At 41.2% G+C, this 25,559-nt stretch overlaps 1 protein-coding gene across 6 annotated transcripts in view; it reads right to left on the bottom strand.

The window, feature by feature from the left end:
• Positions 1-25,559, bottom strand: part of RSU1 (Ras suppressor protein 1) — a 249,259-nt gene that overhangs the window by 204,934 nt on the left and 18,766 nt on the right. For 5 of the 6 annotated variants that reach the window (XR_005355280.1, XM_038530008.1, XM_038530009.1 and 2 more), the window contains one exon: positions 5,933-5,983. The exons of the other annotated variant lie outside the window; for it this stretch is intronic. Coding sequence is in view for 4 of the 5 variants with exons in the window: in XM_038530008.1 (XP_038385936.1) it covers positions 5,933-5,983 (51 nt within the window). In the remaining variant the exon portion in view is untranslated. The remainder of the gene's footprint in view (positions 1-5,932; positions 5,984-25,559) is intronic. 6 annotated transcript variants of the gene reach the window in all.

The raw sequence follows: 25,559 nt of genomic DNA, 5'->3' as shown, positions 1-25,559 counted from the left end.
AAATGTGCCCTAATTAAAAAAAATAAGCTATTGATCAAAGCCTCTGTATTATAAATACATTTATACTCTTTTAAAATGCAAACAGCAAGTTGTTTTGACATTGTCACAAGATAAATTCATGACACAGAGACGATTTATTTTGCATATTTCCCCTCAGTTTAATTTCATACAAGCCATGCACAGGAACTTTTGCATAAGGCATGACAAATAATCTATGAAAGAAGGACTAGACTTTAGAACAGAAAGGTGTTGAGCACCGCTGAAGGTCATTCTTATAAGTTAGAACAGTTTATTTTTCTCATTCATCTCAACAGTCTATGAGCTCTATAAAAAGGGGTTTAATATGTTATACTTTATTAAAAAATCTGCTTAATTTTCTTCATTATAATCAGATCTGCATATTTTGAGAATGTCATATTTTCATGTGGAACATGCTCCTTAATTCATTTATAACAACATTTATGGTCAATATTCTATCAATATATACATCTACATAAAATTTTAAAACATTATAGTTAATTAACTTCTATGTATTTAGAACATTATCTTTGATAAATTTTTGAAATTGCTAATAAAACCCTAGCATTTCTTGTTCACTATAATTTCAAATTCATACATAAGCTATAACTAATAGGAAACAGTCTGTTACAAAAAATAAAACACATTTTGCCATAAAACTTAGGTTTACTGCCCGACTAGCCATTTCCGATACATTAAATGACAAGATATGGTCACATTAAGGCCTCAAACTACAGGCACAACCCCTAAATCCTCAAGAAAAGGTTTTATATCATAGTTCAAAGTAAAAAAAAGTATAAAACAATCACATTCAGAGACCCCCACCTAAGAAAGGTTTACAAAGAGGTGGCCACTTTGTGTTTTCAGAAAGCAAAACGATATCCTTCGTATTTCTTGCACAAAACCCTCAGAATGCATGGGTCACAAAAGGAAAAACACTAATGTCACATTCAAGGTGCTGGCAATATCTGTATGGGGGTTTTGCTGTGAAAATAAAATTGTTTTTAAAATTAAGAAAAGGGGGATCCCTGGGTAGCTCAGCGGTTTGGTGCCTGCCTTTGGCCCGGGGCGTGATCCCGGGGTCCCTGGATCGAGTCCCGCATCGGGCTCCCCGCATGGAGCCTGCTTCTCCCTCTGCCTGTGTCTCTGCCCCTCTCTCTCTCTATGTCTATCATGAATGAATAAATAAATAAATAAAATCTTAAAAAAAATACTATTAAAATTAAGAAAAGTTTCACATTAAAAAATAATGCCCAGAAACTGTTTTGTCACCGACTCACAGTGCAATTCATTTCATAAGCAGAGTATCCTTCCTTACACAGTGGCATTTAGTAGAAGAATCCATATAAGTATGCACAAAATGCACATTTGCCTGAGTTTTACATGGTCATTTTTCAATTAAAATCTGGTTACACACATATCTTTTCAACTTTCTTCCACAAGAATAAAATCTCACATATACCCAATACAAAATACAGAGGGCAGTAAGAGTCTTCCAAGGTAAAGAAGAAACCTGCCTAACTTGAGAAAGTAGCCATAATAAATACTAAAAAAAAGTATGTGAGACAGAATAATAATTATAGGAGCAAAACAGGAAAACAACATATATCCTCATAGAGGGATCTACCTTAATTATGGCAAACTGCACCATATAAATGGCAACAGCAACATGCCCTACTGGACAGAGCAGAATAGCTTGCAAAAAATTTAATCTGGTAACACAAATTCGGTTTTTCATCTTTAAGAGGGGGGAAAAAAAAAACCAACCAACCCTGGGAAAAAAAATATGTGTCTCAACAGTGACCTCTAGTGGAAAAGCCTTAAAATGACTGTCTCAAAATGAAATGCTGAAAACTGAAAACAAGTAGAAAAACATTTACAAAGCTGACACCCCCAAACCACCATAAAAGCCAGGTACAAGCTGACGGAGTCAAGTGAAAGGACTCAGCAAACACGGTCTTAAAAGGCAGAGTAATCACAAAGGCAAGCATTGGAATGGGGGCAGACACACAGGAAAAGTCTGAAATCCCTGCTATGTTCCCTTCTTTCAAAACACTGAGAGCAAGCAAGCCCCTGGGTATGTCATCTCCGTCTGCTCTGAGTGAGCACAACTCATCACCTGCCAATTCACTAATCAACCTGTCTTAACTGAGGGCCCAACTGACGTTCAACATGCTCTTGGAAGTTTTGCAGGGGAGGGATGCAAAATAGCTTCAGACAGGGCTCCTCACCTCAAAGAAATTACAATGCAATGAATTGTATGAAGCAATCAGTAAATAATTTGAGACCTTAAATAGATGAAACTCACTTTAAGTGGAAGAGGAACAGGCCCAGAAGCTGTCACACCTATCAGCACTAAAGGAGGCTTCATGGAGAAGTGAGACTCAGCCAAGCCCATAAGGGTTGCTGGGGGGTGCAGAAGAAACCATGGTTCATCCTGACACCAGCTTTCCCAACTGTGGACTCTCAGATGTACCTGAGGAGTGCCACCCTGGCACATCAGTCCTCACTAGGAAAGGGTCCCCAGACAAGGAACTTGACATAGACATCAGTTCTGAGGACAGAAGGTAATCCCTCTTTAGAGCTACAGCTCACAGTCCAGCATGTATGATGTGAGCCCATGAGTAGGAAACAGAAGTGTGTGGTGGCCTTTTCCACTCAAGTCCTTATACCAGTTAATCCCCAAAGTCCAGTTTCTACACAGACCGCTTCACCTCAGGCCAGGAGCTTCCTCTCAGGACCTCCCCATCATCTACTGCTCCCTTCTATCAACCATGATTGCCTGATACAGACAATTCCTAGGAAGCCACTCTGTGCTCAGCAGTAGATGTTAAAGAAAAATAAGAAACAAATGGCCTCATTTTCTTTCAAGAAAACTTCAGATTTGGAGAGAGCAGGTGAGAGAGCAGTAGGACAAGGACATGCCGCATTGGCATTAAGGGTCTCTGAGACAGGAGCCTAGGGATCGGGGCAGGTTCTCAAAGTCCAGCAAATCATACCTTCCACCACCTGTGTGTTCTTGCAGAGCGAATGCTGTTTCAGAAGGGACAGCCCCGGCAGAGGAGCCTCATCTTCACTCTGAAACCACTCCCCCTGAGTCAGAAAGCACCTTTGCCAGGTTGCCAGCTGGCACCGCCACATCAGAGCAAAAAGGAAGAAGGAAAAGATTCACTCTGTGCTCTGCCTTCCGTCTAAATACATCAAGAAGATGTGTGCATCTAGGAAAGCTGTTACAGGCAGAGCGATTCCCCCCACTCCAACTCTACCAAAACCCATCCACACTGACTCAATTTAAATTGGGGTTTAAATTTATTTATTTTTATTTTTTAAAGATTTTATTTATTTATTTGAGAGAGAGAACAAGAGAGCACAAGCAGAGGGAGGGGCAGAGAGAGGGAGGAGCAGGCTCACGGTGAGCAGACAGCCCCACGCAGGACATGATCCTAGGACCCTATGATCATGACCTGAGCTGAAGGCACATGTTTAACCACCTGAGCTGCCCAGGAACTCCAGGTTTAAATTTAAATGGTGCTGCTCTACGTTATGATGAACGCCTACTAGCAACTGGCTTGATAATTTTGAAATATTTTTTATGAACTCCAATAAAGAAAGCTTTAAGAATTTCTGCTCACAAAATCTTGGGGGAATTTAGGGTCATCTGCCCACTTCCGACTTCCTGTAGCCTCAAACTACTCCTCGTATGTTGAGAGGACTGGCCCACATCAAAACCACCAGCAGGGAAAGGAAGTCCAATCGTTGACACATGGTCCCAATGGCTCTGCAGATACTGGTTCCATGTGTAGTCACATGGTGTCCCCAAATCAAGGTCCCCGTCTGAGCCCGCTAGTCATTCGTTCAGTAAGTACACAAGTGGAAACGTCAAACAACAGTGTAATTGGCAGACTATGAGAAAAACACAAATACTTTTGCAAGATAAAACAGGGCTGAGGGGTTTATCTTCTGAGTGCCACTGGTTTTAATGCAGCATTGTCAGCCAGGCCTTATTAAAAGCCACAGGAAGTGAAAGACACTGATTACAATACAAAGTGACAGGAGGGTGTGCTCAGCCACTTACATTTAATGCATATTTATATTTCCATCAAATGGACATATTTACTATAAATACTTGAAAAACCATAGCGAAGTCATTCATTTAAATGCCAGAAAAATAGTAAAAGATGCTAATTTGACCTTAGTGGAACAGATCGAATGTCACTGACACTACTCACCATGGCTTGAAACAGAACTTACCAAGACGATTAATTAGAGTTTACTGGATTAGGTCAAGAGTGTCTCAAATGGAAAAATAAAGAAAAAGAAAAAAAACAGGGAAGAGAGAAATTTGAAGTTTAAATCCATTCACAGTCAACCTCTTTAACAATAGCAGATACAGTTTAACTCAATTTTTATGCCACTCTAAATTAATCTAGTATTATATGCCTGGAGAAAGAAACTGATCCACTCAACCCTAAGATTTCTATCTTTGTGGACACGTAAAAAGAAATAAACTACAGTTGAAAAGTTTGAAATATTACATATATATATATTTTTTTTTTTTTAAAGAACAGAGCGATTAATGATGTAATAGGAATACAGCAGGTTTTGCTTCTTGTTTTTGCTTTTTTTGCTCTACTGATGATGCAAATCTAACCATGGGAAGCTTGGCAATTAAGTATTTTCATGAACTGTGCAACAGTTTCAGGAACTTCTGATCACAAAATCTCGGGGAATTCAGGGATTATGCTGTCTGGCTTTCAAGACAAACTACAAATCTCCTCTATATTGGGACTACGGTCTCAGTGGACCATAGGATCATTTGCTATGAAAACCATGAAACTGGCAGCATATTACCTGCTACAAAAATGATCACATGTGACTTGGAGCCCTTCCTTTCAGCTTCTGTAATCACCGTTATGCAAATGTGACAATCGTGCCACTCTGCCTTGGTCTTACAAATATGTGCTTTTTGCTAAGAATGAACTAAATCTGCCTGTTTCCTGCACGCCAGAGGCCCTAACTGCCCTCTTAATTCTCAATAATCAGCAGCTCTGTGACATTGCCTCAAGCTGTATATAATGCACATACACACATAAATTTACGAGACAAATCCCTCAACATGACATTCAGCTCAATTTCATGGGACTCAGAAAGCTCCCTAACAAATTCTTGCCACATGATTAGAAAATCATTCAAGTCTGCAGGAAATATGGCAAGCACAAAGAAGTGACAGTCAATTAGGAATAAGAAAGGAGAGTGAGTCCCTGTTATTAAAATCTTTAAAGTCACAGCTCTAAGAATCAGATGGCCCATTATCACTCACACGAGGTATTTTCATAAAAACAGCTATCAATTCTATATGTTAACCATGCCGTGACACCACCCACACCACAGAGAAGTCTTCTTGGGAGCCAGAATCAAAAAATGTGAAAAATGCAGGTGCAGATTTATATAACTTACACAGTTTTGTAGGGCTCCCCCCCCCATCAATCAGTGAAGTATAACAACAGTTAAATATTCTCCTTTTGAGGAGGAAGTACAGAGAAAGCCAAGAACGCTTACTCCCAATATTCTTTAGTAAGTTTTGTTTTGTTTTATTTGTTTACCATGAAACACTAGTGAATCACCTGGTAGTTCAGGTGAATGGAGCCCTTACCACCCCCGAAAGGAACCATTTCCTGAGAAGCAATATCACGTTCATTCTGCAGCTTACATACGTGAGGAAAGAATCTTCAAAACAGAGCAAAGTACAAAATACAGGACAATATGCTCATGTATTGTACTGTCACCAAAAGTCATTCTAGGTTTTCCCCACATAACATCGGTCATTAGCATCTTTAAAGGAAACAAAAGACTCAGCAGCATCACCATATTACCTAAAAGTCAGAAACTGTAACAAACGGTAAAGTTAACTCACTTGTTAGCTTGTTGTGGCTGAGGACCAGTTGTGTGATGTGGGATAAGGAGACTGTAAAAGAAAAAGAAAAAAAAAAAACACACACACAGTCAGTAAGTGTACCCAAATTATCCCCACACTCCTACAAGGTAAAGTGTTAAATTATCTTCACAGGTTGAAGTGTTACCGCTCACAAAAATAGAAGCAAGGTTTCATGTAACACTATCTGTTAAATGTTAAGCCAAATTAAGAAAAGTTATGCAATTAGCACAGCAAGTTAGAGCTAATGAGATTAATGTCGCAGGATCAAATATGACAAGGGCCAGTTAGCTTTGCTCTGTGACCTGCTCCGCTGGCCTAGCCTGAGCGATCCATCTCAATTAAGGTGTCCCCGTCAGAAGTGGCCTGGGATGTGGAGAGGCCTGATGCCTCACCTGCACCAGAAGAACATCATATGAAGACAGAAAAGCCCACATCACATGAACAGGCAGCACACTGCTTCACCTGCGTCGTCCACTGGCAGCCCAGAAATTCTTTTACATGCTACTGAGTGACTAAAAGAGAAGAATTTTCCTCTAAAATAATTTTGGTTGATATTTCAAAGCACCTGCAGATTGCTCACCAGTTTCAAACAATATCATGGAGGTTTAAGTTGCACAAGATCAGGCTTGCTTAAAAGATGGTTTTTCCAACTCTAAAGAAAGAAAATATACATAGATCCACAAGAGAAAAAAAAAAGTCTGAGAAAAAAGTGACCGGTCTCCCTTTTTGGGTTCTAAAACTTCACAGAATGATCAGCATATCGTTTCAAACAATATGTTTCAAATATCTATTTTACATATTGAACAGATTCTGACATTTTTCTAATATTCTTTCTCTAAGAACATTATATTAATGCAGCAGTTTTTTCCCTAAGAAGTGAGAAGACAAAATTTTTTCTCAAGAAGGATCTTCATGTTGGACCCCAGTGAGCTGGGAAGAAAATGAGTGTATCACTCCTGACCATTACTTTTGAGTAGGTTTCTTTTCTTTTCCCCCCAACCATCACAAAGTTATAGAAAATTCAAAATGCAGTACAGAGACCTGTTTTCCTGCCCTCAACCATTAGAGATCATGCTGCTGGCCTGATGCCCCATAAACTCAGGGTATTCTGAGGATGGCATCCCACAACAGAACCACAGCACAGTCACCCAAGCCAAAAGCTTCCCAACATACATCACTACCACCTAATCCTCACAGCCCTCACCCCAGTTTTACTGAATGTCCCAAGCATTTCTTTTAGAAAAAAAACAAACCGGTTCAGAACCGCATTACATGCAGCTAGTGGATCTCTTAGGTCACCTCTTGTCTGCATTTCTCTTTCCTTGACTTTCATGACCTTGGTAACTGTGAAGCCTGCCTGCAGGCCAAAATATTCTATATTATGACCTCCATGCAGATTTGTCAATTTGTTTATTCACGATTAGACTGAGGTTAAGCATCGTTGGGAGTGGGCACCTGGGTGGCTCAGTGGTTGAGCATCTGCCTTTGGCTCGTGTCACGATCCCAGGGTCCTGGGATCAAGTCCCACATCGGGCTCCCCATGCAGAGCCTGCTTCTCCGTCTGCCTGTGTCTCTGCCTTTCTCTCCGTGTCTCTCATGAATAAATAAATAAAATCTTTTTTTAAAAAAAAAAAGCATCTTTGGAAGGAATGTCAAGAAAATGCGGCGCTCTTCTCAATGCATCCTATCAGGTGGCAGACAAGTTCGGTTTGTCTTGTCACTGACGATCTTCCCTTGATCGTTTATGTCTGCCAGGCTTCTCCACTGCAAATTTCTTCTTTTCCCTTTTGTAATTAATAAGCACTTGGGGAGAAGGGGGGTTAAGAAAGGAAGGGTATTTCAGAGCTATGTAAAGATCCTGTGCCAAGTGTCTCATGATCCCCACCCAGGGCAACCTTTACCCTCTCGATACATTTGGCAATGTCTGGAAACATTTTTGAGTCTAACAATGATGGCCACTAAGAACCAAAACTCTCCTATGTGGCTCACACTGTATGTATTAGACGGCACTGGTCCAGAGCAGAGGCATCCTGGGGGCAGGCGCCAGGGATGCTGCCTCACATCCTACAATGCAGGACGCAGCCCACTCACTCCTCTGCAACTATCTCCAAACCCCAGAAACAGTCTGGTGCTTCTGTAAGAATAGCTGGGCAAAACATAGCTTTAGCTACTCAGGATCATCAGGTCCAAAATGTCAACAGTGTTGCTGTTGAGAAATTGCAATTTCTTTCCTTATATCTGTATTGCTTAGTGGTTTCCTATTTTAGTCAGTGGATTATTATCTACTGTTATTATTTATGCTGGTGTTCAAATTGTCCGGTCTGGCCAGAGGGAGCCCATCCAAGCCGGATGCTATCCCTCTGACAGGTCCCCACTGCTCCCTGAACACCTCCCCACTTTCTGGCACAAGATATTCAAGCTCATCTTGTCCTTTTTCAGCCACAGCCCTGAAATCACCATTTCTCTAATGAGCTCTGGTTCCTTTTTGTGGAAAATGGTATTTATAAGACAAAATCTGAGCACCAGATGTGTTCATTGCTATTTGGGGCTCAGTATTCTCAGCTCCTTTCAGTGGACAGAGCTTGAGAATACACACACACACACACACACACACACTATACTGATTTCACTATATTATTGAAAACTCTGAGCTCACAACAATATATCCAACTCTAATACAACATCACACAGTTCACTCCAGTTTCTTTCCTCTCTGTGTTTGTAATTCCCCTCTCTAACAGTGAAAATTCTGGCTCCCATTATCTCTAACCTACTTACTATGTAATCAATAACCCTATATATAACTGCATGAAATAGAGTTCTCTTACAGCTAGACCGAGATAGCTCTATGCTTCTTTGCAGGGGCACCTGGAAGTTCGGTACTCATTCTTGGTCATGATCAAGATGAGGAAGCTAGCTAGAGATGTGTGATGTTCAGCTTAAAGTTGAATACATCCAGGAAATCTCCAGGGTCAGAGTGTTTTACACTGGTTAGGGATGTGTAGACTGACGGCTTACACCTAGCTATGAGGTACACGACCAGTTGGGCATAAAAAACACTGGTGGACATTTTTGCCCAGGCTATTCTGAAACCCAGATTCCTTATACAATCTTGATAGTTCATAACCTGGAGAATAAACATGTCCTGAGCAACTGAGAAATGACTCTGGGGAGCAGCCCCACTGAGCCTCTGATGCCCCCAAAGCTCACCCATGCTTTCCTATGCCTGCTAAGCCAGATCCTATGCCTTTGTTAACTCCTTAAGCGCGCAGGCTCTGTGGAACTTGAGTCCTTTCAACTACCCAGCTTTAGAATCAATGTGGTAACCAATCTCCCACACACACACACACCCCTCCCTCCAGCTGGGACACCTTCATACTGCTCAGACTACCCTGCTCACCCGCCCCTCCATGGACACACCCTTCTCGTCCTGCTTGGGCTGGACCTGGCCAGGTTCCCCAACCTGCACAGATGCTCAACTCACTCCACTCGGGTCCCATTCCACCATTCTAGACCACCAGGCCCTCCCAACCCTGACCATCTCTCCTTTTCTGTCCCACTCACCGGCCTAAGGACTGAACTGTTAGGGAAGGTGAAGCGCAAAGCAATGGGGAAGGAGGAGAGCATTCTTGTGGTTTCTGACAGAGTCGCAATGGTGGCTTCTCACATGATGTTTAAGATTTTAAACACTGTACAACATCTTACACATTTTTATTTGTAAGAGTTAAGATTCCTTGTCCACCAACTAAGCATTCCTTTATCTCTGAAGAATACAGTCTGATATGGGGGGGGAATATCTCAAAGAGCTACCCTCATACCAAACCAGATGAAAAAGGTTCACAGATGTGTAAAGATTATGGTCCCTTTCATGTGAGAGCAAGCAACAAGTAACAGAGGTGCACACAATAAAAGTCTGTCTCTCACTCACACACAGGTGATCCAGAGGCTTCTGATATCTTTGTTGCTCAACCATCCCCATTACATGGCTCCTACTTCATGCTTCAAGATGGCTGCCTGAGTTTAGCCATCACATCTGCATTTCTCTCAAGAAGACTGAAAAAAGAAGGCTTCCTCCTTCAGGATAGTTCCAAGAAGCTGCACATGGTACTTGTACTTGCAATCAATGGATCACAATTTTAGAATACAATGAGGCCTCTCTGCAAGCGAGGCAGGGAAATGCAATCTAAATTCCAGGTGCCCAAGTGCCAGCTAATCAGGGGTTTTACAACCAACAAATGGAGCAAACTGAAAGTGGCAGACAACAAGCAGCCTCACACACTGGCACAGACCTCCATCAGAGCGTCACAGAAATCAATCCTGATGACAAGAGAAAATGAACAATCCTCCCAGCTCTGCCTTAATTCTTCCTAAAATATCACAACTAACTCATTAGAACAATTTTTTTTTTTTGTTCTCTCTTCCAGCTACCATGCACGATGAAAGATTTAATTAGGGAAAGCCAGTTATTTTCCATCATTTCCTTGTGTTCCCTTCAGCAAGCATTTAGCAGGAGAGAAAGTGACAAAGTTTAAAGTTCTTTTTCTGTTTGAATAAAGAGAAACACAGCTGTTGCTTCACCTGATAACACCACCAGAATGTATTTTTCTTTCTCACTATTGTTACAGAGCTACATGATAAAGTAGGTAAGAGGCAGAAAAATTAGAGCAGTAAAGAAAAAGTTAATAAAAGATCTTTGAGAAAATATTTAGGGCAACAAAGGAGTCCAGGCTGGGTCTGCGGGGAGGGCAGTTCAGTTGGACAAAATCAGAAATCACAGAATCAATCACAAAGCCTAGTACAGGCAGAGACTGAGTTGCGACAATCATATTTATAAAACCCGCCACTCCCCTCCACTTGGCAATGGTGAGTTCATTGTGAGTCTTGTATGGAAACCGTGCTGTTAAAAAAGAAGGGAGAAAGTGCCTACCAAAATAGAAATGGATTATTTAAAAGCACAAAAGCTGCCATGGTCAAACATGTTGGGGAGAATGGAAGCAAGCTGTACCCACTGACCCGCCTTGCAAACCTTCATCACACACTGGGAGATCTTCCAGCATGTGAATAACATACTTTCAAGAACGAGCAGCACCAGAAACTGTCAGGAATGAGCAGCACCAGAACAGTGTGAACAAACCGTTATTAAAATTCCTAAAGCAATATTAAACTATGCTTTGCGTAGGCATTTTCCAAATAGAATATATTTCAAAAATCAACCAGAGAACTCAGAAGTGTGTTGACACACACAGTTAAAGGTTACAGGGCCTTGGCCATCATTCTGCCTCTGTCTTTAGAAAGGGTCACTGGGTGAACACTGTTTCAGGCCAGAATGAAGAGTGGGAAACAAAACTGTTGGACAGGAGGTGTTGGTCGGGGAAGGACAGGGTGAGGTTGCTGGCACTGTAACACATGATTTATGACTGTTTGTTCTCCAGCCAAGAAGGGAATCAGCAGGAAAATGCTGAAAGAAGGAACTGGGGAACTGGCCAGTTGAATCATTTCACGAGAAACATAATCAAGGACTCATTTGGGCACTCACCACACTCAGAATGCCAAGAGGCTCTACCCTGGAAATTCTCTATGAAGTAATATCTACTGTACATCCCGGGGAGCCTGGGAAAATCTTGGATTATGTGGAATGTCCCTCTCAAAAATGTCCTGGTTTGAATGGGAAACTACATGGTCACTCATTTAGGGAACACAGAACATGCACGAAAATGCCAAAACACAAAGTATGAAAGAACCATGAACGCAAGAGAAGTGTATCAGAAAGGGTAATGGTACTTCAGTAGACGTTACTTATTATGCAGTGACACATCCAAAAATGCCTCAGGGGCAGAGGGTACACCATACAGTACTGCTAGACCTGCAGGACCTGGAAACGAGAAGTTATGGAGGCAATTCCAGGCTTCCCTGAACAAACAGAAGGAAAACACACAAAGTACAGGACTGCAGGGGGCAGCCAGTATTTTAATGGAATAAATCCAGAGAACTCAAAGGACTAACTAAACATCCCTACAAAAACGAATCATCATTTCTAGATAACACACAGAAGCAGATATTATTTAAAATCAGCTCGGGTTTTGTCCTCCTTTTCGGCATAAAGTAGGCAACATAAGAAAAAAAAAATGCATGATGAGATCCACAGCGCCCTAAGATGACATTATAGACTTGTTTTTCAAAATAACCTAATCTATCACGATGATGTGGCACCCTGGAAACTGTCTCTACCATTTCCTATTTGGCAAATGAGAAAGCAAATGATTCCTCTGGTAGCACTTCAGAGAAGGTAAAAAAAAAAAAAAAGTTCTAGCTTTGCAGAATGACATTTCCATCTGGGGGGGGGGGGTGGGGAGGGAGAAACACAGCCAAAGTGAACCAAGAAGAACGAGGTCTGAAAACACACAACATGACACAGGACATGAAGGTGTCTGTAATCTTGCCATAGGTCAGAACTGGCGATCTCTGAGCACCAAAGCAAAGGTTGTGTAACTGGTCACAGAAACTGGACTGTAACTTCCAGTTCATTTCATAGACCAAGCCCCAAATGCAAGCAGAGAAACACCATTACCAACAGAAGGCAAACGGTTTACCCCTTTCCACCAGTTCTTGTGGTAGCAAAGATTGTCGCGTTAGAAGAACCACTATACCTCTGGATGTTCAAGGAGGGCTGCCTTGTTTGGCAACTCCAAGCGCATGAGTCAAATTCTGGGCAACGATGGACTACATCACAAACAGTACCCTCTACTAATTCAGTTCCTCCCAAAGTTATAGACCAAAAAGAAGAATTGATTTGAACTTGAAGTATAGGATGGTTCAAATGGTTTTTCCACTCTGGCTCCCCAGTAGGCTAGCAACAGCCACAGCCCTAAATAACCCTGATTCAGAGACTCCACAGGGATGGGGAAGCCATCCAGATGTCAGCATCCAAAAGCAATGCTGACCAACAATTTGGGTTTTGCATCTCCATGATGCATGATTAAAATGCCTGCCTGTGTCGCATGGCTGAAATTATTTCACCCTTGGTATTAAGACATAGATTCAGATCTTCTTAAATATGCAGCTTTTGCCAATATATCAACATGAAGACAGAAAATAAAATGTTCGATACTAAGATACAATACAAATATCATATTCATCAACACACCCAGAATCATAAAAACATTTTTTCTTTCGAAATTGTTCATAATTTAAAGAAAGTCACCATGATATGAAAGCTTTCCTTTACTTCACAACTAATTATTGCAGTGAGTTAAAAACTCTGTAGTAGCAAGTTTTCGAAATCAGTTTGACTAAATTATACTATTTGCAGATGAGTCTAATAACCATAATTACCTGCTCTTTCATTCAATGGAAAGCAATTTAATTTATGTGACCGCTGAAACAAATGGGATACCTCTTCTGATACATAAGTAAGAGCAGAGAATTCACATGTACTGAGAACCCCATGAGCTGGTCACTGGCTGGGTTACTGTGCCCACCAAAACATTAAGTCAAAAGGTACCAGACCCAACCTACTGCTTATTAAAAACGTGCAGCCCACATCATTCCTGTTCAAATGTATCACATCACAGTTTCCCCCTCAGGAAAAAAGACCAAGAAAAATGATATCTGTGAAGATGCCCAAGAGAATCAGAGAGAAAAATAGAGCCATCCACCTGTGGCACGCAGTCAATCACTCCTGAGGTGCAAGGAGGACAGTACTGACAAACGCATAGTTAGGGCTGTTTTGCGAGACTGAACGGAAGCAATGGGACAGGGATAGAGTATGAGTGAGACACAGTTACTGCCCTCAACAAGATTAGTCTGCAATAATCAGGGCGTGCAATAAAACACTCTGACACATTACGAAATATAAGTGCCATATACAGGAGAGAAGCTGATTTGAAACTCCCATGAGAAGGGAAATGCTTGAAAGTTTTTTCAGGCCTAGTAAAATCTTCAAGGTCCAGACTCAATTTTATTCTGTATCCACCTACCTACCTACCATCTTTTGTTTTGCTTTTCCAGCATAAACTATGCTATGTGTTTAATATGCAAAAAGGCATATTTTTAGAAATCAGTTATAGAATCCTAGAAATCAAAACACTGAAGCCTCTCTCATTTTATAGATAAGGAAACTATGGCGCAGAGCAGTAAAGTGGTTTTTCTGAAGCTCTACAGACAACTAGAGTCAGAAATGAGACTACAAATGAGTTTTCCAGATTCCAACTTGAGCTTCTTCTTTCCAAACTAGGAAAATAATGTTCACCCCTGGATGGAGCATTCTTTTCAAGATGGTGGAAATTCCAGTCATCATAAGAAGTATAAACCTGAATGGAAGACTTAATTCTATTTGAATAAAATATGACAGTTATATAAAGCAACTCAAAGCAAAGAATATCCAGATTTAAGCAGTTTGAGATTCAGATCACAATCCCATGAGATCCTGAGAAAATCACTGGAATGTTCTGGAGCACACAACTTCTCATCTTGAAAATGAAAGGCTGAATTAAATTATTTGATTCTGTGAAACAAAAATAAAATATACGAATGAACTAGTATTTATGTAATGCCTAGTACATCAATGTGCTCTGCTGGGCACTTTATAGCCATTCACTATAATCAAAACTGTTAAAATAAGGTAATAACAAAAATGTTTCCCAAATGCGTAAGACATGTCTAGCACTAAAAAAGGAACTTTATCACCTTATCCATTCCTCACAGTGACCATGCAGAGTAGTACTCCTATCAACCACCTCCCTCCCAATTGTAGATCAGAAAAATGAGTTACAAGGAGATGAAGTAACCTTGCCATGGATTCAGAGCAAGTCAGTAAGACACCCCTTTAAAAGTTGTTTCCAGACTAAAAGCTGATTAATTCTTTAAAAAAAAAATTATTCATTTATTTGAGAGAGAGCGAGCACAGATGGAGAGAGGGAGAAGCAGACTCCCTGCTGAGTGGAGGAGAGCCCAATGCGGGGCTTGATCCTCAGACCCCAAGACCATGACCTGAGCCAAAGGCAGCCGCTTAACCAACTGAGCCACCCAGGTGCCCTGAAAAAGCTGATTAATTCTCACTCTGGTTTTTATTGGCCAGATAAAGCCAACACATATCAACAAGAGGCCAACTGTCCAACATTCTAAGACATCCAAAAGATAAAAAAAAGAGGTTTAATCCATAAGTTCATTTTTTACCAAAATGAAGAATGGCTAAAATCAACAACACAAGAAATAATAGGTGTTGGCAAGGATGTGGAGAAAGGGGAACCCTCCTGCACTGTTTGTGGGAATGCAAACTGGTTCAACCACTCTGGATAACAGTATGGAGGTTTCTTAAGAAGTTAAAGATAGAATTACTCTGTGATCCAGCAATTGCATTTCTAGGTATTTACTCGAAAATACAAAAAAAAAAAAAAAATTCCATTAATTCAAAGGGATAAATGTACCCTGATGGTTATAGCAGCATTATCTATAATAGCCAAATTATGGAAACAGGCCAAATGTCCACCAACTGATGAATGAATAAAGATGTGTAGTATACATACACACACACATATATATAAAATACACATGTACATATATATAACGGAATATTACTCAGAGATAAAAAAGAATGAAATTTTTCCCATTTGGAATGACAGATGGATCTAGAGAATATAATGCTAAATACAGTAAGTCAGAGAACAACAAATACCATACAATCTCAATAATATGTGGAATTTAAGAAACAAAACAAACCAGCAAAGGGGAAAAAAAGAGAAGCAAACCAAGAAACAGACTCTTGACTCTAGAGAACAAACTGATGGTTACTGGGGGGAGAAGGGGGGATGGGTGAAACAGGTGACAAGGGTTAAGGAATGCACTTGTCATGATCAGCACTGAGCGGTGTATGGAAGTGCTAAATCACTATATTGTACACCTGAAACTAATATTATACTGTGTGTTAACTGGAATTTAAACAAAAACTTTTTAAAAATGAAGACATGGACAGTATTAAATGTGCATGGTTTTCTTTTCAGACAACATGGTGCATTCTCGACTTTCACCTCTATCCATACAAATAAACAGGTAGGTAGGGCAGAGGTATTTTTCTCCTTCCTAGGGTCAATGGTAGAAACCTCTCTCTGATTCCTCATTTCTCTAGTTGGGCAGTAGTTCTCTGCTTCCAATAACATTTCTCCAACAAATACAGAGCAACTCTGAGAATGACATGAAGATTATGACAACAGCCAACCCATAGCTAATGATATAAGGAAAAAGCCATATCAAGAATGGAGGGAGAGGCAGGGACTCGGTCTGGTTGGGACCCACAGCCCTGGCACAGGACTATCACAGACAGATCCTCCCTGAGGAGTGAGAAGTTCAAGATCCACATCAGACACCCCCTCTCTGGGCATCTGCACTAGGAAAACAGGTCCCCTTAATGTCTGGCTTTGCAAATCAGGAGAACTTAACTATGGGAGAGCTGGAGACATGGGTCTTAAATGAGCCACACACAGACCCACTCGCTCCAAGATCCAGAGGAGCAGCAGTTGGAAAAGTACCTGGGCCAAATGTGAAGACTTATGACTAATTTTATGGGGTATCCTGGAGAAACAGGGATCTAAAGGAACTTTCTTGGGATCCCTGGGTGGCGCAGCGGTTTGGCACCTGCCTTTGGCCCAGGGCGCGATCCTGGAGACCTGGGATCGAATCCCACGTGGGGCTCCTGGTGCATGGAGCCTGCTTCTCCTTCTGCCTGTGTCTCTGCCTTATTCTCTCTCTCTCTGACTATCACAAATAAATAAAAATTAAAAAAAAAATTTAAAGGAACTTTCTTGAAGAAATGGAAGCACTGGTGATTGCTATTTTTCTTACCCACCTGCCAAACTGGCCCAGCACTGTTGGGCACCATTTCTGATACTACCCATCTACCTAACTAGAACAATTTACTCTGCTTTGGCATTCCCTACAGACCAGCCCCACCCAACCCACCTGCCCCTGTAGATGCCCTTTCAAAATGGTTCCCGACCTGCTACACCCATCCAGCAAATGGCCTCTGTCTGAACCAATGACCCAGCCAAAGTGGCTGCCACTTGGGGCAGGGATCCCAACCACACCCATCAGTGGCCTCACAGCCAGCCACAGGGGGAGCAAACTCCTAAACAGCATGCCCAGAACAGTGACGGTCCAGGGGTAACAGAAGAGCACAGACAGCCCCCAAAGGGGATATCCTAGGAAATCCTGATTCTGGTAATGAGGGAGATTACACTTCTGTGCCCAACATGACGTCTTCTGTGTAAGGCCTCTCTCCAAGACAGGGAGATGTAAGTGATCAACCTAATTCAGGGAAACAGTCAAGAGATAGACAAAATGAGGAGGCAGAGGAATATGTTCCAAATGAAAGAATAAGACAAAATCTTAGAAAAAGAACTGCACAAAGGAAGATAAGCAATCTATCTCATAAAGAGTTAAAAATAATGGTCATAAAGAAAACCATAAAACTCTGGAGAAAAAGGAACACTACAGTGAAAACTTTAAGACAGAAAATATAAAAAAGAATCATCCTGAGCTGAAGAATACAATCACTAAAATGAAAAATACATTCAGGGGAATCAACAGCAGAACAGAGGATGCAAAAAAACAGATCAGTAACCTAGAAAGGAGAATATTGGAAATCACCCAAGCTGACCAAGAAAAAGAAAAAAAAAATAAGCAGAACAGTTTAAGAGACTTCTCAGTACAGAAGTACATACACACATTCCATTTTAAGGGTCCCAGAAGAAACAGTGAGAAAGAAAAAGGAAAGTTATCTAAAGAAATAATAGCTGAAAACTTCCCTAACTTCCCTAGGAAAGGAAACAGGTATCCAGGTCCAGGTATCAGAGACAGCCACAAACAAGATAAACCCAAAGAGACTCAGACCAAGACATATAATTAAAATGTCATGAATAAAGGTAAAGAGAGAATTTTAAGAGCTGCAAGAGAGAAGCAAAAAAGTTAAAAAGGAAAGCTTATTAGGCCCTCAGCTGATTTTTCAGGAGCAACTCTGCAGGCCAGAAGAAAGTGACATGATGTGATCACAGTGCTGAAAGGAAAAAATCTGTAACTAAGAATATTATACTTGACAGGGTTATCATTCAGAATTGAAACGGAGGTAAAGAGTATATAATACGAAAATAAAAGTTAAAGGATTTCATTGCCACTAAACTAGTTTTACAAGAAACGTTAAAGGAACTTCATTAAGCAGAAAAGAAAAGGCTATAAATAGAATTAAGAAAATGATGAAAGAACAAATCTCACTGGTAAAAGCAAACATATAATAAAAGCAGTGCATCAACCACTTATAAGCTTATGGTAAAACACAGAAGTTGTAAGATCAACTATATCTGCAATAATTAGTTAAGAGTACACAAAATTTTTATATGTAAAATGAAATAAAAATAAAATCTAGAAGGGAAGTATAAAAAACATTGTGCTTTAGACTGTGTTCAAAGTTATACAACCATCAACTTAAAATATATGAGGTGTATACACAGGGTGTTACATACAGACCTCATCGTAATCACAAACCAAAACCTATACTAGGTACACAAATAAATAGAAAAGAATCCAAACATAATGCTAAAGAAAGTCATCAAATCACAAAGGGAGAGTAAGAAAAGGAAAAAGGAACAGAACTAGAAAAACAATTAGAAAACAATGAACAAGATGGCAATAAGTACATACCTATGAGAAACTGCTTTAAATGTAAATAAACTAAATGCTCCAGTCAAAAGACAAAGTGACTGAATAGATATTTTTTTAATGGCCCATTGATAAGCTGCTAACGAAAGATTCATTTAAGACCTGGAGACACACACAGACTAAAAAGGATGGAAAAAGATATTCTATGCAAATGCAAATGCAAAGAAAAGCATGGGTAACAATACTCAGACAAAACAGACTTTAAAATAGAGTGCAGAGGAGGGGCAAGACGGCGGAAGAGTAGGGTCTCCAAATCACCTGTCTCCACCAAATTACCTAGAAAACCTTCAAATTATCCTGAAAATCTATGAATTCGGCCTGAGATTTAAAGAGAGAACAGGTGGAATGCTACAGTGAGAAGAGTTCACGCTTCTATCAAGGTAGGAAGATGGGGAAAAAGAAAGAAACAAAAGGCCTCCAAGGGGGAGGGGCCCCGCGAGGAGCCGGGCTGAGGCCGGGGCAAGTGTCCCCAGGACAGGAGAGCCCCGTCCCGAAGGAGCAGGAGCTGCACCGACCTTCCCGGGCGGAAAGGGGCTCGCAGGGAGTTGGAGCAGGACCCAGAAGGGAGGGGATGCCCTCGGGCTCCCCAGGACAGTAACAGAGCAACTGCGTGCCCAGGAGAGTGCGCCGAGCTCCCTAAGGGCTGCAGCGCGCACGGCGGGACCCTGGCGGACCCGGAGCAGCTCGGAGGGGCTTGGGCAGAGGAAGACGCTCCATGCGGAGGGGGCTGCGCGGTTCCAGGAGCAGCTCGGGGGGGGGGGGGGGTGGCTCGGGCGGCGGCTCCGCGGAGGGGGCTGCAGGGCGGGAGCGCGAATCCAACAGCACAGGCCCCGGAGCACAGGGCGCCGGGACACAGCCCAGGATCCGGCCTCCCCCCGGGACAGGCAGAGGCCGGGAGGGCCCAGGACAACGAGGACGCTCCTGCCCCGAGCTGAGCATATCAGCGGCCCCGCCCTGGAGCCTCCAGGCCCTGCAGACGGAGAGCTCCAGAGTTCCTGCCGGAGCTGAATCCAGGTTTCCAGAGCTGGCCCCGCCACTGGGGCTGTTGCTCCTGGGGCCTCAAGGGGTAAACAACCCCCACTGAGCCCTGCACCAGGCAGGGGCACAGCAGCTCCCCCAACTGCTAACACCTGAAAATCAGCACAACAGGCCCCTCCCCCAGAAGACCAGCTAGACTGACAACTTCCAGGGGAAGCCAAGGGACTTAAAGTATACAGAATCAGAAGATACTCCCCCGAGGTTCTTTTTTTCTTTTTTTGTTTTTGTTGTTTTGTTTTGTTTTGCTTTTTGATTTGTTTCCTTCCCCCACCCCCTTTTTTTTCCTTTCTTTCTTTTTCTTTCTCTTTTTATTTTTTTTCTTCCTTTTTTTTTTCTCTCTTTTCTTTCCTTCTTTCTCTCCTCTCTTTTTCTCCTTTTCCCAATACAACTTGCTTTTGGCCACTCTGCACTGAGCAAAATGACTAGAAGGAAAACCTCACCTCAAAAGAAAGAATCAGAAACAGTCCTCTCTCCCACAGAGTTACAAAATCTGGATTACAATTCAATGTCAGAAAGCCAATTCAGAAGCACTATTATACAGCTACTGGTGGCTCTAGAAAAAAGCATAAAGGACTCAAGAGACTTCATGACTGCAGAATTTAGAGCTAATCAGGCAGAAATTAAAAATCAATTGAATGAGATGCAATCCAAACTAGAAGTCCTAACGACGAGGGTTAACGAGGTGGAAGAACGAGTGAGTGACATAGAAGACAAGTTGATAGCAAAGAGGGAAACTGAGGAAAAAAGAGACAAACAATTAAAAGACCATGAAGATAGATTAAGGGAAAAAAACGACAGCCTGAGGAAGAAAAACTTACGTTTAATTGGTGTTCCCGAGGGCGCCGAAAGGGACAGAGGGCCAGAATATGTATTTGAACAAATTCTAGCTGAAAACTTTCCTAATCTGGGAAGGGAAACAGGCATTCAGATCCAGGAAATAGAGAGATCCCCCCCTAAAATCAATAAAAACCGTTCAACACCTCAACATTTAATAGTGAAGCTTGCAAATTCCAAAGATAAAGAGAAGATCCTTAAAGCAGCAAGAGACAAGAAATCCCTGACTTTTATGGGGAGGAATATTAGGGTAACAGCAGACCTCTCCACAGAGACCTTGCAGGCCAGAAAGGGCTGGCAGGATATATTCAGGGTCCTAAATGAAAAGAACATGCAACCAAGGATACTTTATCCAGCAAGGCTCTCATTCAAAATGGAACGAGAGATAAAGAGCTTCCAAGACAGGCAGCAACTGAAAGAATATGTGACCTCCAAACCAGCTCTGCAAGAAATTTTAAGGGGGACTCTTAAAATTCCCCTTTAAGAAGAAGTTCAGTGGAACAATCCACAAAAACAAGGACTGAATAGATATCATGATGACACTAAACTCATATCTCTCAATAGTAACTCTGAATGTGAACGGGCTTAATGACCCCATCAAAAGGCGCAGGGTTTCAGACTGGATAAAAAAGCAGGACCCATCTATTTGCTGTCTACAAGAGACTCATTTTAGACAGAAGGACACCTACAGTCTGAAAATAAAAGGTTGGAGAACCATTTACCATTCGAATGGTCCTCAAAAGAAAGCAGGGGTAGCCATCCTTATATCAGATAAACTAAAAATTTACCCCGAAGACTGTAGTGAGAGATGAAGAGGGACACTATATCATACTTAAAGGATCTATCCAACAAGAGGACTTAACAATCCTCAATATATATGCCCCGAATGTGGGAGCTGCCAAATATATAAATCAATTATTAACCAAAGTGAAGAAATACTTAGATAATAAATACACTTATACTGGGTGACTTCAATCTAGCTCTTTCTATACTCGATAGGTCTTCTAAGCACAACATCTCCAAAGAAACGAGAGCTTTCAATGATACACTGGACCAGATGGATTTCACAGATATCTACAGAACTTTACATCCAAACTCAACTGAATACACATTCTTCTCAAGTGCACATGGAACTTTCTCCAGAATAGACCACATACTGGGTCACAAATCGGGTCTGAACCGATACCAAAAGATTGGGATCGTCCCCTGGATATTCTCAGACCATAATGCCTTGAAATTAGAACTAAATCACAACAAGAAGTTTGGAAGGACCTCAAACACGTGGAGGTTAAGGACCATCCTGCTAAAAGATGAAAGGGTCAACCAGGAAATTAAGGAAGAATTAAAAAGATTCATGGAAACTAGTGAGAATGAAGATTCAACCGTTCAAAATCTTTGGGATGCAGCAAAAGCAGTCCTAAGGGGGAAATACATCGCAATACAAGCATCCATTCAAAAACTGGAAAGAACTCAAATACAAAAGCTAACCTTACACATAAAGGAGCTAGAGAAAAAACAGCAAATAGATCCTACACCCAGGAGAAGAAGAGAGTTATTAATAAAGATTTGAGCAGAACTCAACGAAATCGAGACCAGAAGAACTGTGGAACAGATCAACAAAACCAGGAGTTGGTTCTTTGAAAGAATTAATAAGATAGATAAACCATTAGCCAGTCTTATTAAAAAGAAGAGAGAGAAGACTCAAATCAATAAAATCATGAATGAGAAAGGAGAGATCATTACCAACACCAAGGAAATACAAACGATTTTAAAAACATATTATGAACAGCTATACGCCAATAAATTAGGCAATCTAGGAGAAATGGACGCATTCCTGGAAAGCCACAAACTACCAAAACTGGAACAGGAAGAAATAGAAAACCTTAACAGGCCAATAACCAGGGAGGAAATTGAAGCAGTCATCAAAAACCTCCCAAGACACAAGAGTCCGGGGCCAGATGGCTTCCCAGGGGAATTCTATCAAACGTTTAAAGAAGAAACCAGGGATCCCTGGGTGGCGCAGTGGTTCGGCGCCTGCCTTTGGCCCAGGGCGCGATCCTGGAGACCCGGGATCGAATCCCACGTCGGGCTCCCGGTGCATGGAGCCTGCTTCTCCCTCTGCCTATGTCTCTGCCTCTCTTTCTCTCTCTGTGACTATCATAAATAAATAAAACTTAAAAAAAAAAAAAAAAGAAGAAGAAACCATACCTATTCTCCTAAAGCTGTTTGGAAAGATAGAAAGAGATGGAGTACTTCCAAATTCGTTCTATGAGGCCAGCATCACCTTAATTCCAAAACCAGACAAAGACCCCACCAAAAAGGAGAATTACAGACCAATATCCCTGATGAACATGGATGCAAAAATTCTCAACAAGATACTGGCCAATAGGATCCAACAGTACATTAAGAAAATTATTCACCATGACCAAGTAGGATTTATCCCCGGGACACAAGGCTGGTTCAACACTCGTAAAACAATCAACGTGACAGATCATATCAACAAGAGAAAAAAACAAGAACCATATGATCCTCTCAATAGATGCAGAGAAAGCATTTGACAAAGTACAGCATTCATTCCTGATCAAAACTCTTCAGAGTGTAGGGATAGAGGGAACATTCCTCAGCACCTTAAAAGCCACCTATGAAAAACCCACAGCAAATACCATTCTCAATGGGGAAACAGTGGGAGCCTTTCCCCTAAGACCAGGAACACAACAGGGATGTCCACTCTCACCACTGCTATTCATCATAGTACAGGACGTCCTAGCCTCAGCAATCAGACAACAAAAAGAAATAAAAGGCATTCAAATTGGCAAAGAAGTTGTCAAACTTACCCTCTTCACAGATGACATGATACTGTACCTAGAAAACCCAGAAGACCCCACCCCAAGACTGCTAGAACTCATACAGCAATTCAGCAGTGTGGCAGGATACAAAATCAGTGCCCAGAAGTCAGTGGCATTTCTATACACTAACAACGAGACTGAAGAAAGGGAAATTAAGGAGTCAATCCCATTTACAATTGCACCCAAAAGCATAAGATACCTAGGAATAAACCTAACTAAAGAGGTAAAGGATCTATACCCTAAAAACTACAGAACACTTCTGAAAGAAATTGAGGAAGACACAAAGGGATGGAAAAATATTCTATGCTCATGGATTGGAAGAATTAATTTTGTGAAAATGTCTATGCTACCCAGGGCAATTTACACGTTCAATGCAATCCCTATCAAAATACCATGAACTTTCTTCAGAGAGTTGGAACAAATAATCTTAAGATTTGTGTGGAATCAGAAAAGACCCCAAATAGCCAGGGGAATATTGAAAAAGACAACCAAAGCCAGGGGCATCACAGTGCTGGATTTCAAGTTGTACTACAAAGGTGTGATCATCAAGACAGTGTGGTACTAGCACAAAAACAGACACATAGATCAATGGAAGAGAATACAGAACTGAGAAATGGGCCCTCAATCTATGGTCAACTAATGTTCAACAAAGCAGGAAAGACTATCCACTGGAAAAAGGACAGTCTCTTCAGTAAATGGTGCTGGGAAAATTGGACAGCCACGTGCAGAAGAATGAAATTAGACCATTCTCTTACACCATACACAAAGATAAACTCAAAATGGATGAAAGATCTAAATGTGAGACAATTTTGATGGAAATCAAAATCCTAGAAGAGAACACAGGCAACACCCTTTTTGAACTTGGCCACAGCAACTTCTTGCAAGATATATCTAGGAAGGCAAGGGAAACAAAAGCAAAAATGAACTATTAGGACTTAATCAAGATAAAAAGCTTCTGCGCAGCCAAAGAAACAGTCAACAAAACTAAAAGACAACCTACAGAATGGGGAAAGATATCTGCAAATGACATATCAGATAAAGGGCTAGTATCCAAGATCTATAAAGAACTTATTAAACTCAATAGCAAAGAAACAAACAATCCAATCATGAAACGGGCAAAAGACATGAACAGAAATTTCACCAAAGAAGACACACACATGGCCAACAAGCACATGAGAAAAATGCTGCACATCACTGGCCATCAGGGAAATACAAATCAAAACCACAATGAGATACCACCTCACACCAGTGAGAATGGTGAAAATTAACAAGACAGGAAACAACAAATGTTGGAGAGGATGTGGAGAAAGGGGAACCCTCTTGCACTGTTGGTGGGAATATGAACTGGTGCAGCCACTCTGGAAAACTGTATGGAGGTTCCTCAAAGAGTTAAAAATAGACCTGCCCTACGACCCAACAATTGCACTGCTGGGGATTTACCCCAAAGATACAGATGCAGTGAAAAACCGAGACACCTGCACCCCAATGTTTATAGCAGCAATGTCCACAATAGCCAAACCGTGGAAGGAGCCTTGGAGTCCACCGAAAGATAAATGGATAAAGAAGATGTGGTCTATGTATACAATGGAATATTACTCAGCCATTAGAAATGACAAATACCCACCATTTGCTTCGACATGGATGGAACTAGAGGGTATGGATGCTGAGTAAAGTAAGTCAATCAGAAGGACAAACATTATATGGTTTCATTCATACAGGGAATATAAAAAATAATGAAAAGGATTATAGGGGAAAGGAGAGAAAATGAGTGGGAAATATCAGAGAGGGTGACAGAACGTGATAGAGTCCTAACTCTGGGAAACGAACAAGGGGTGGTGGAAGGGTGGTGGGCGGGGGGTTCGGGTGACTGGGTGACGGGCCCTGAGGAGGCACTTGATGGGAAGGGCACTGGGTATTTATACTATATGCTCGCAAATCGAAGTTCAATTTAAAAATATACAAAAAAAAAAAAAAAAAAGAAAGAAAAGAAATCAATTACAAGAAAAGAACTGGAAAAAGCCAAATAACTGGAAGCTAAATATGTTACTAAAGAAACAACAGGTCAACAAAGCTATCAAAAAGGAAATCCAAAAATACCTTGACACATACAAAATGGAAACATTCAAAAATCTATGGAACATAACAAAAGCAGTTCTAAGAAGGAAGTTTACAGTAATACAGAT

Source organism: Canis lupus, chromosome 2 (genome assembly GCF_011100685.1).
Source record: "Canis lupus familiaris isolate Mischka breed German Shepherd chromosome 2, alternate assembly UU_Cfam_GSD_1.0, whole genome shotgun sequence".
Lineage (NCBI taxonomy): Eukaryota > Metazoa > Chordata > Mammalia > Carnivora > Canidae > Canis > Canis lupus.
The sequence above is the reverse complement of the archived record's forward strand: the minus strand, read 5'-3'. Positions and strand labels throughout refer to the sequence as shown.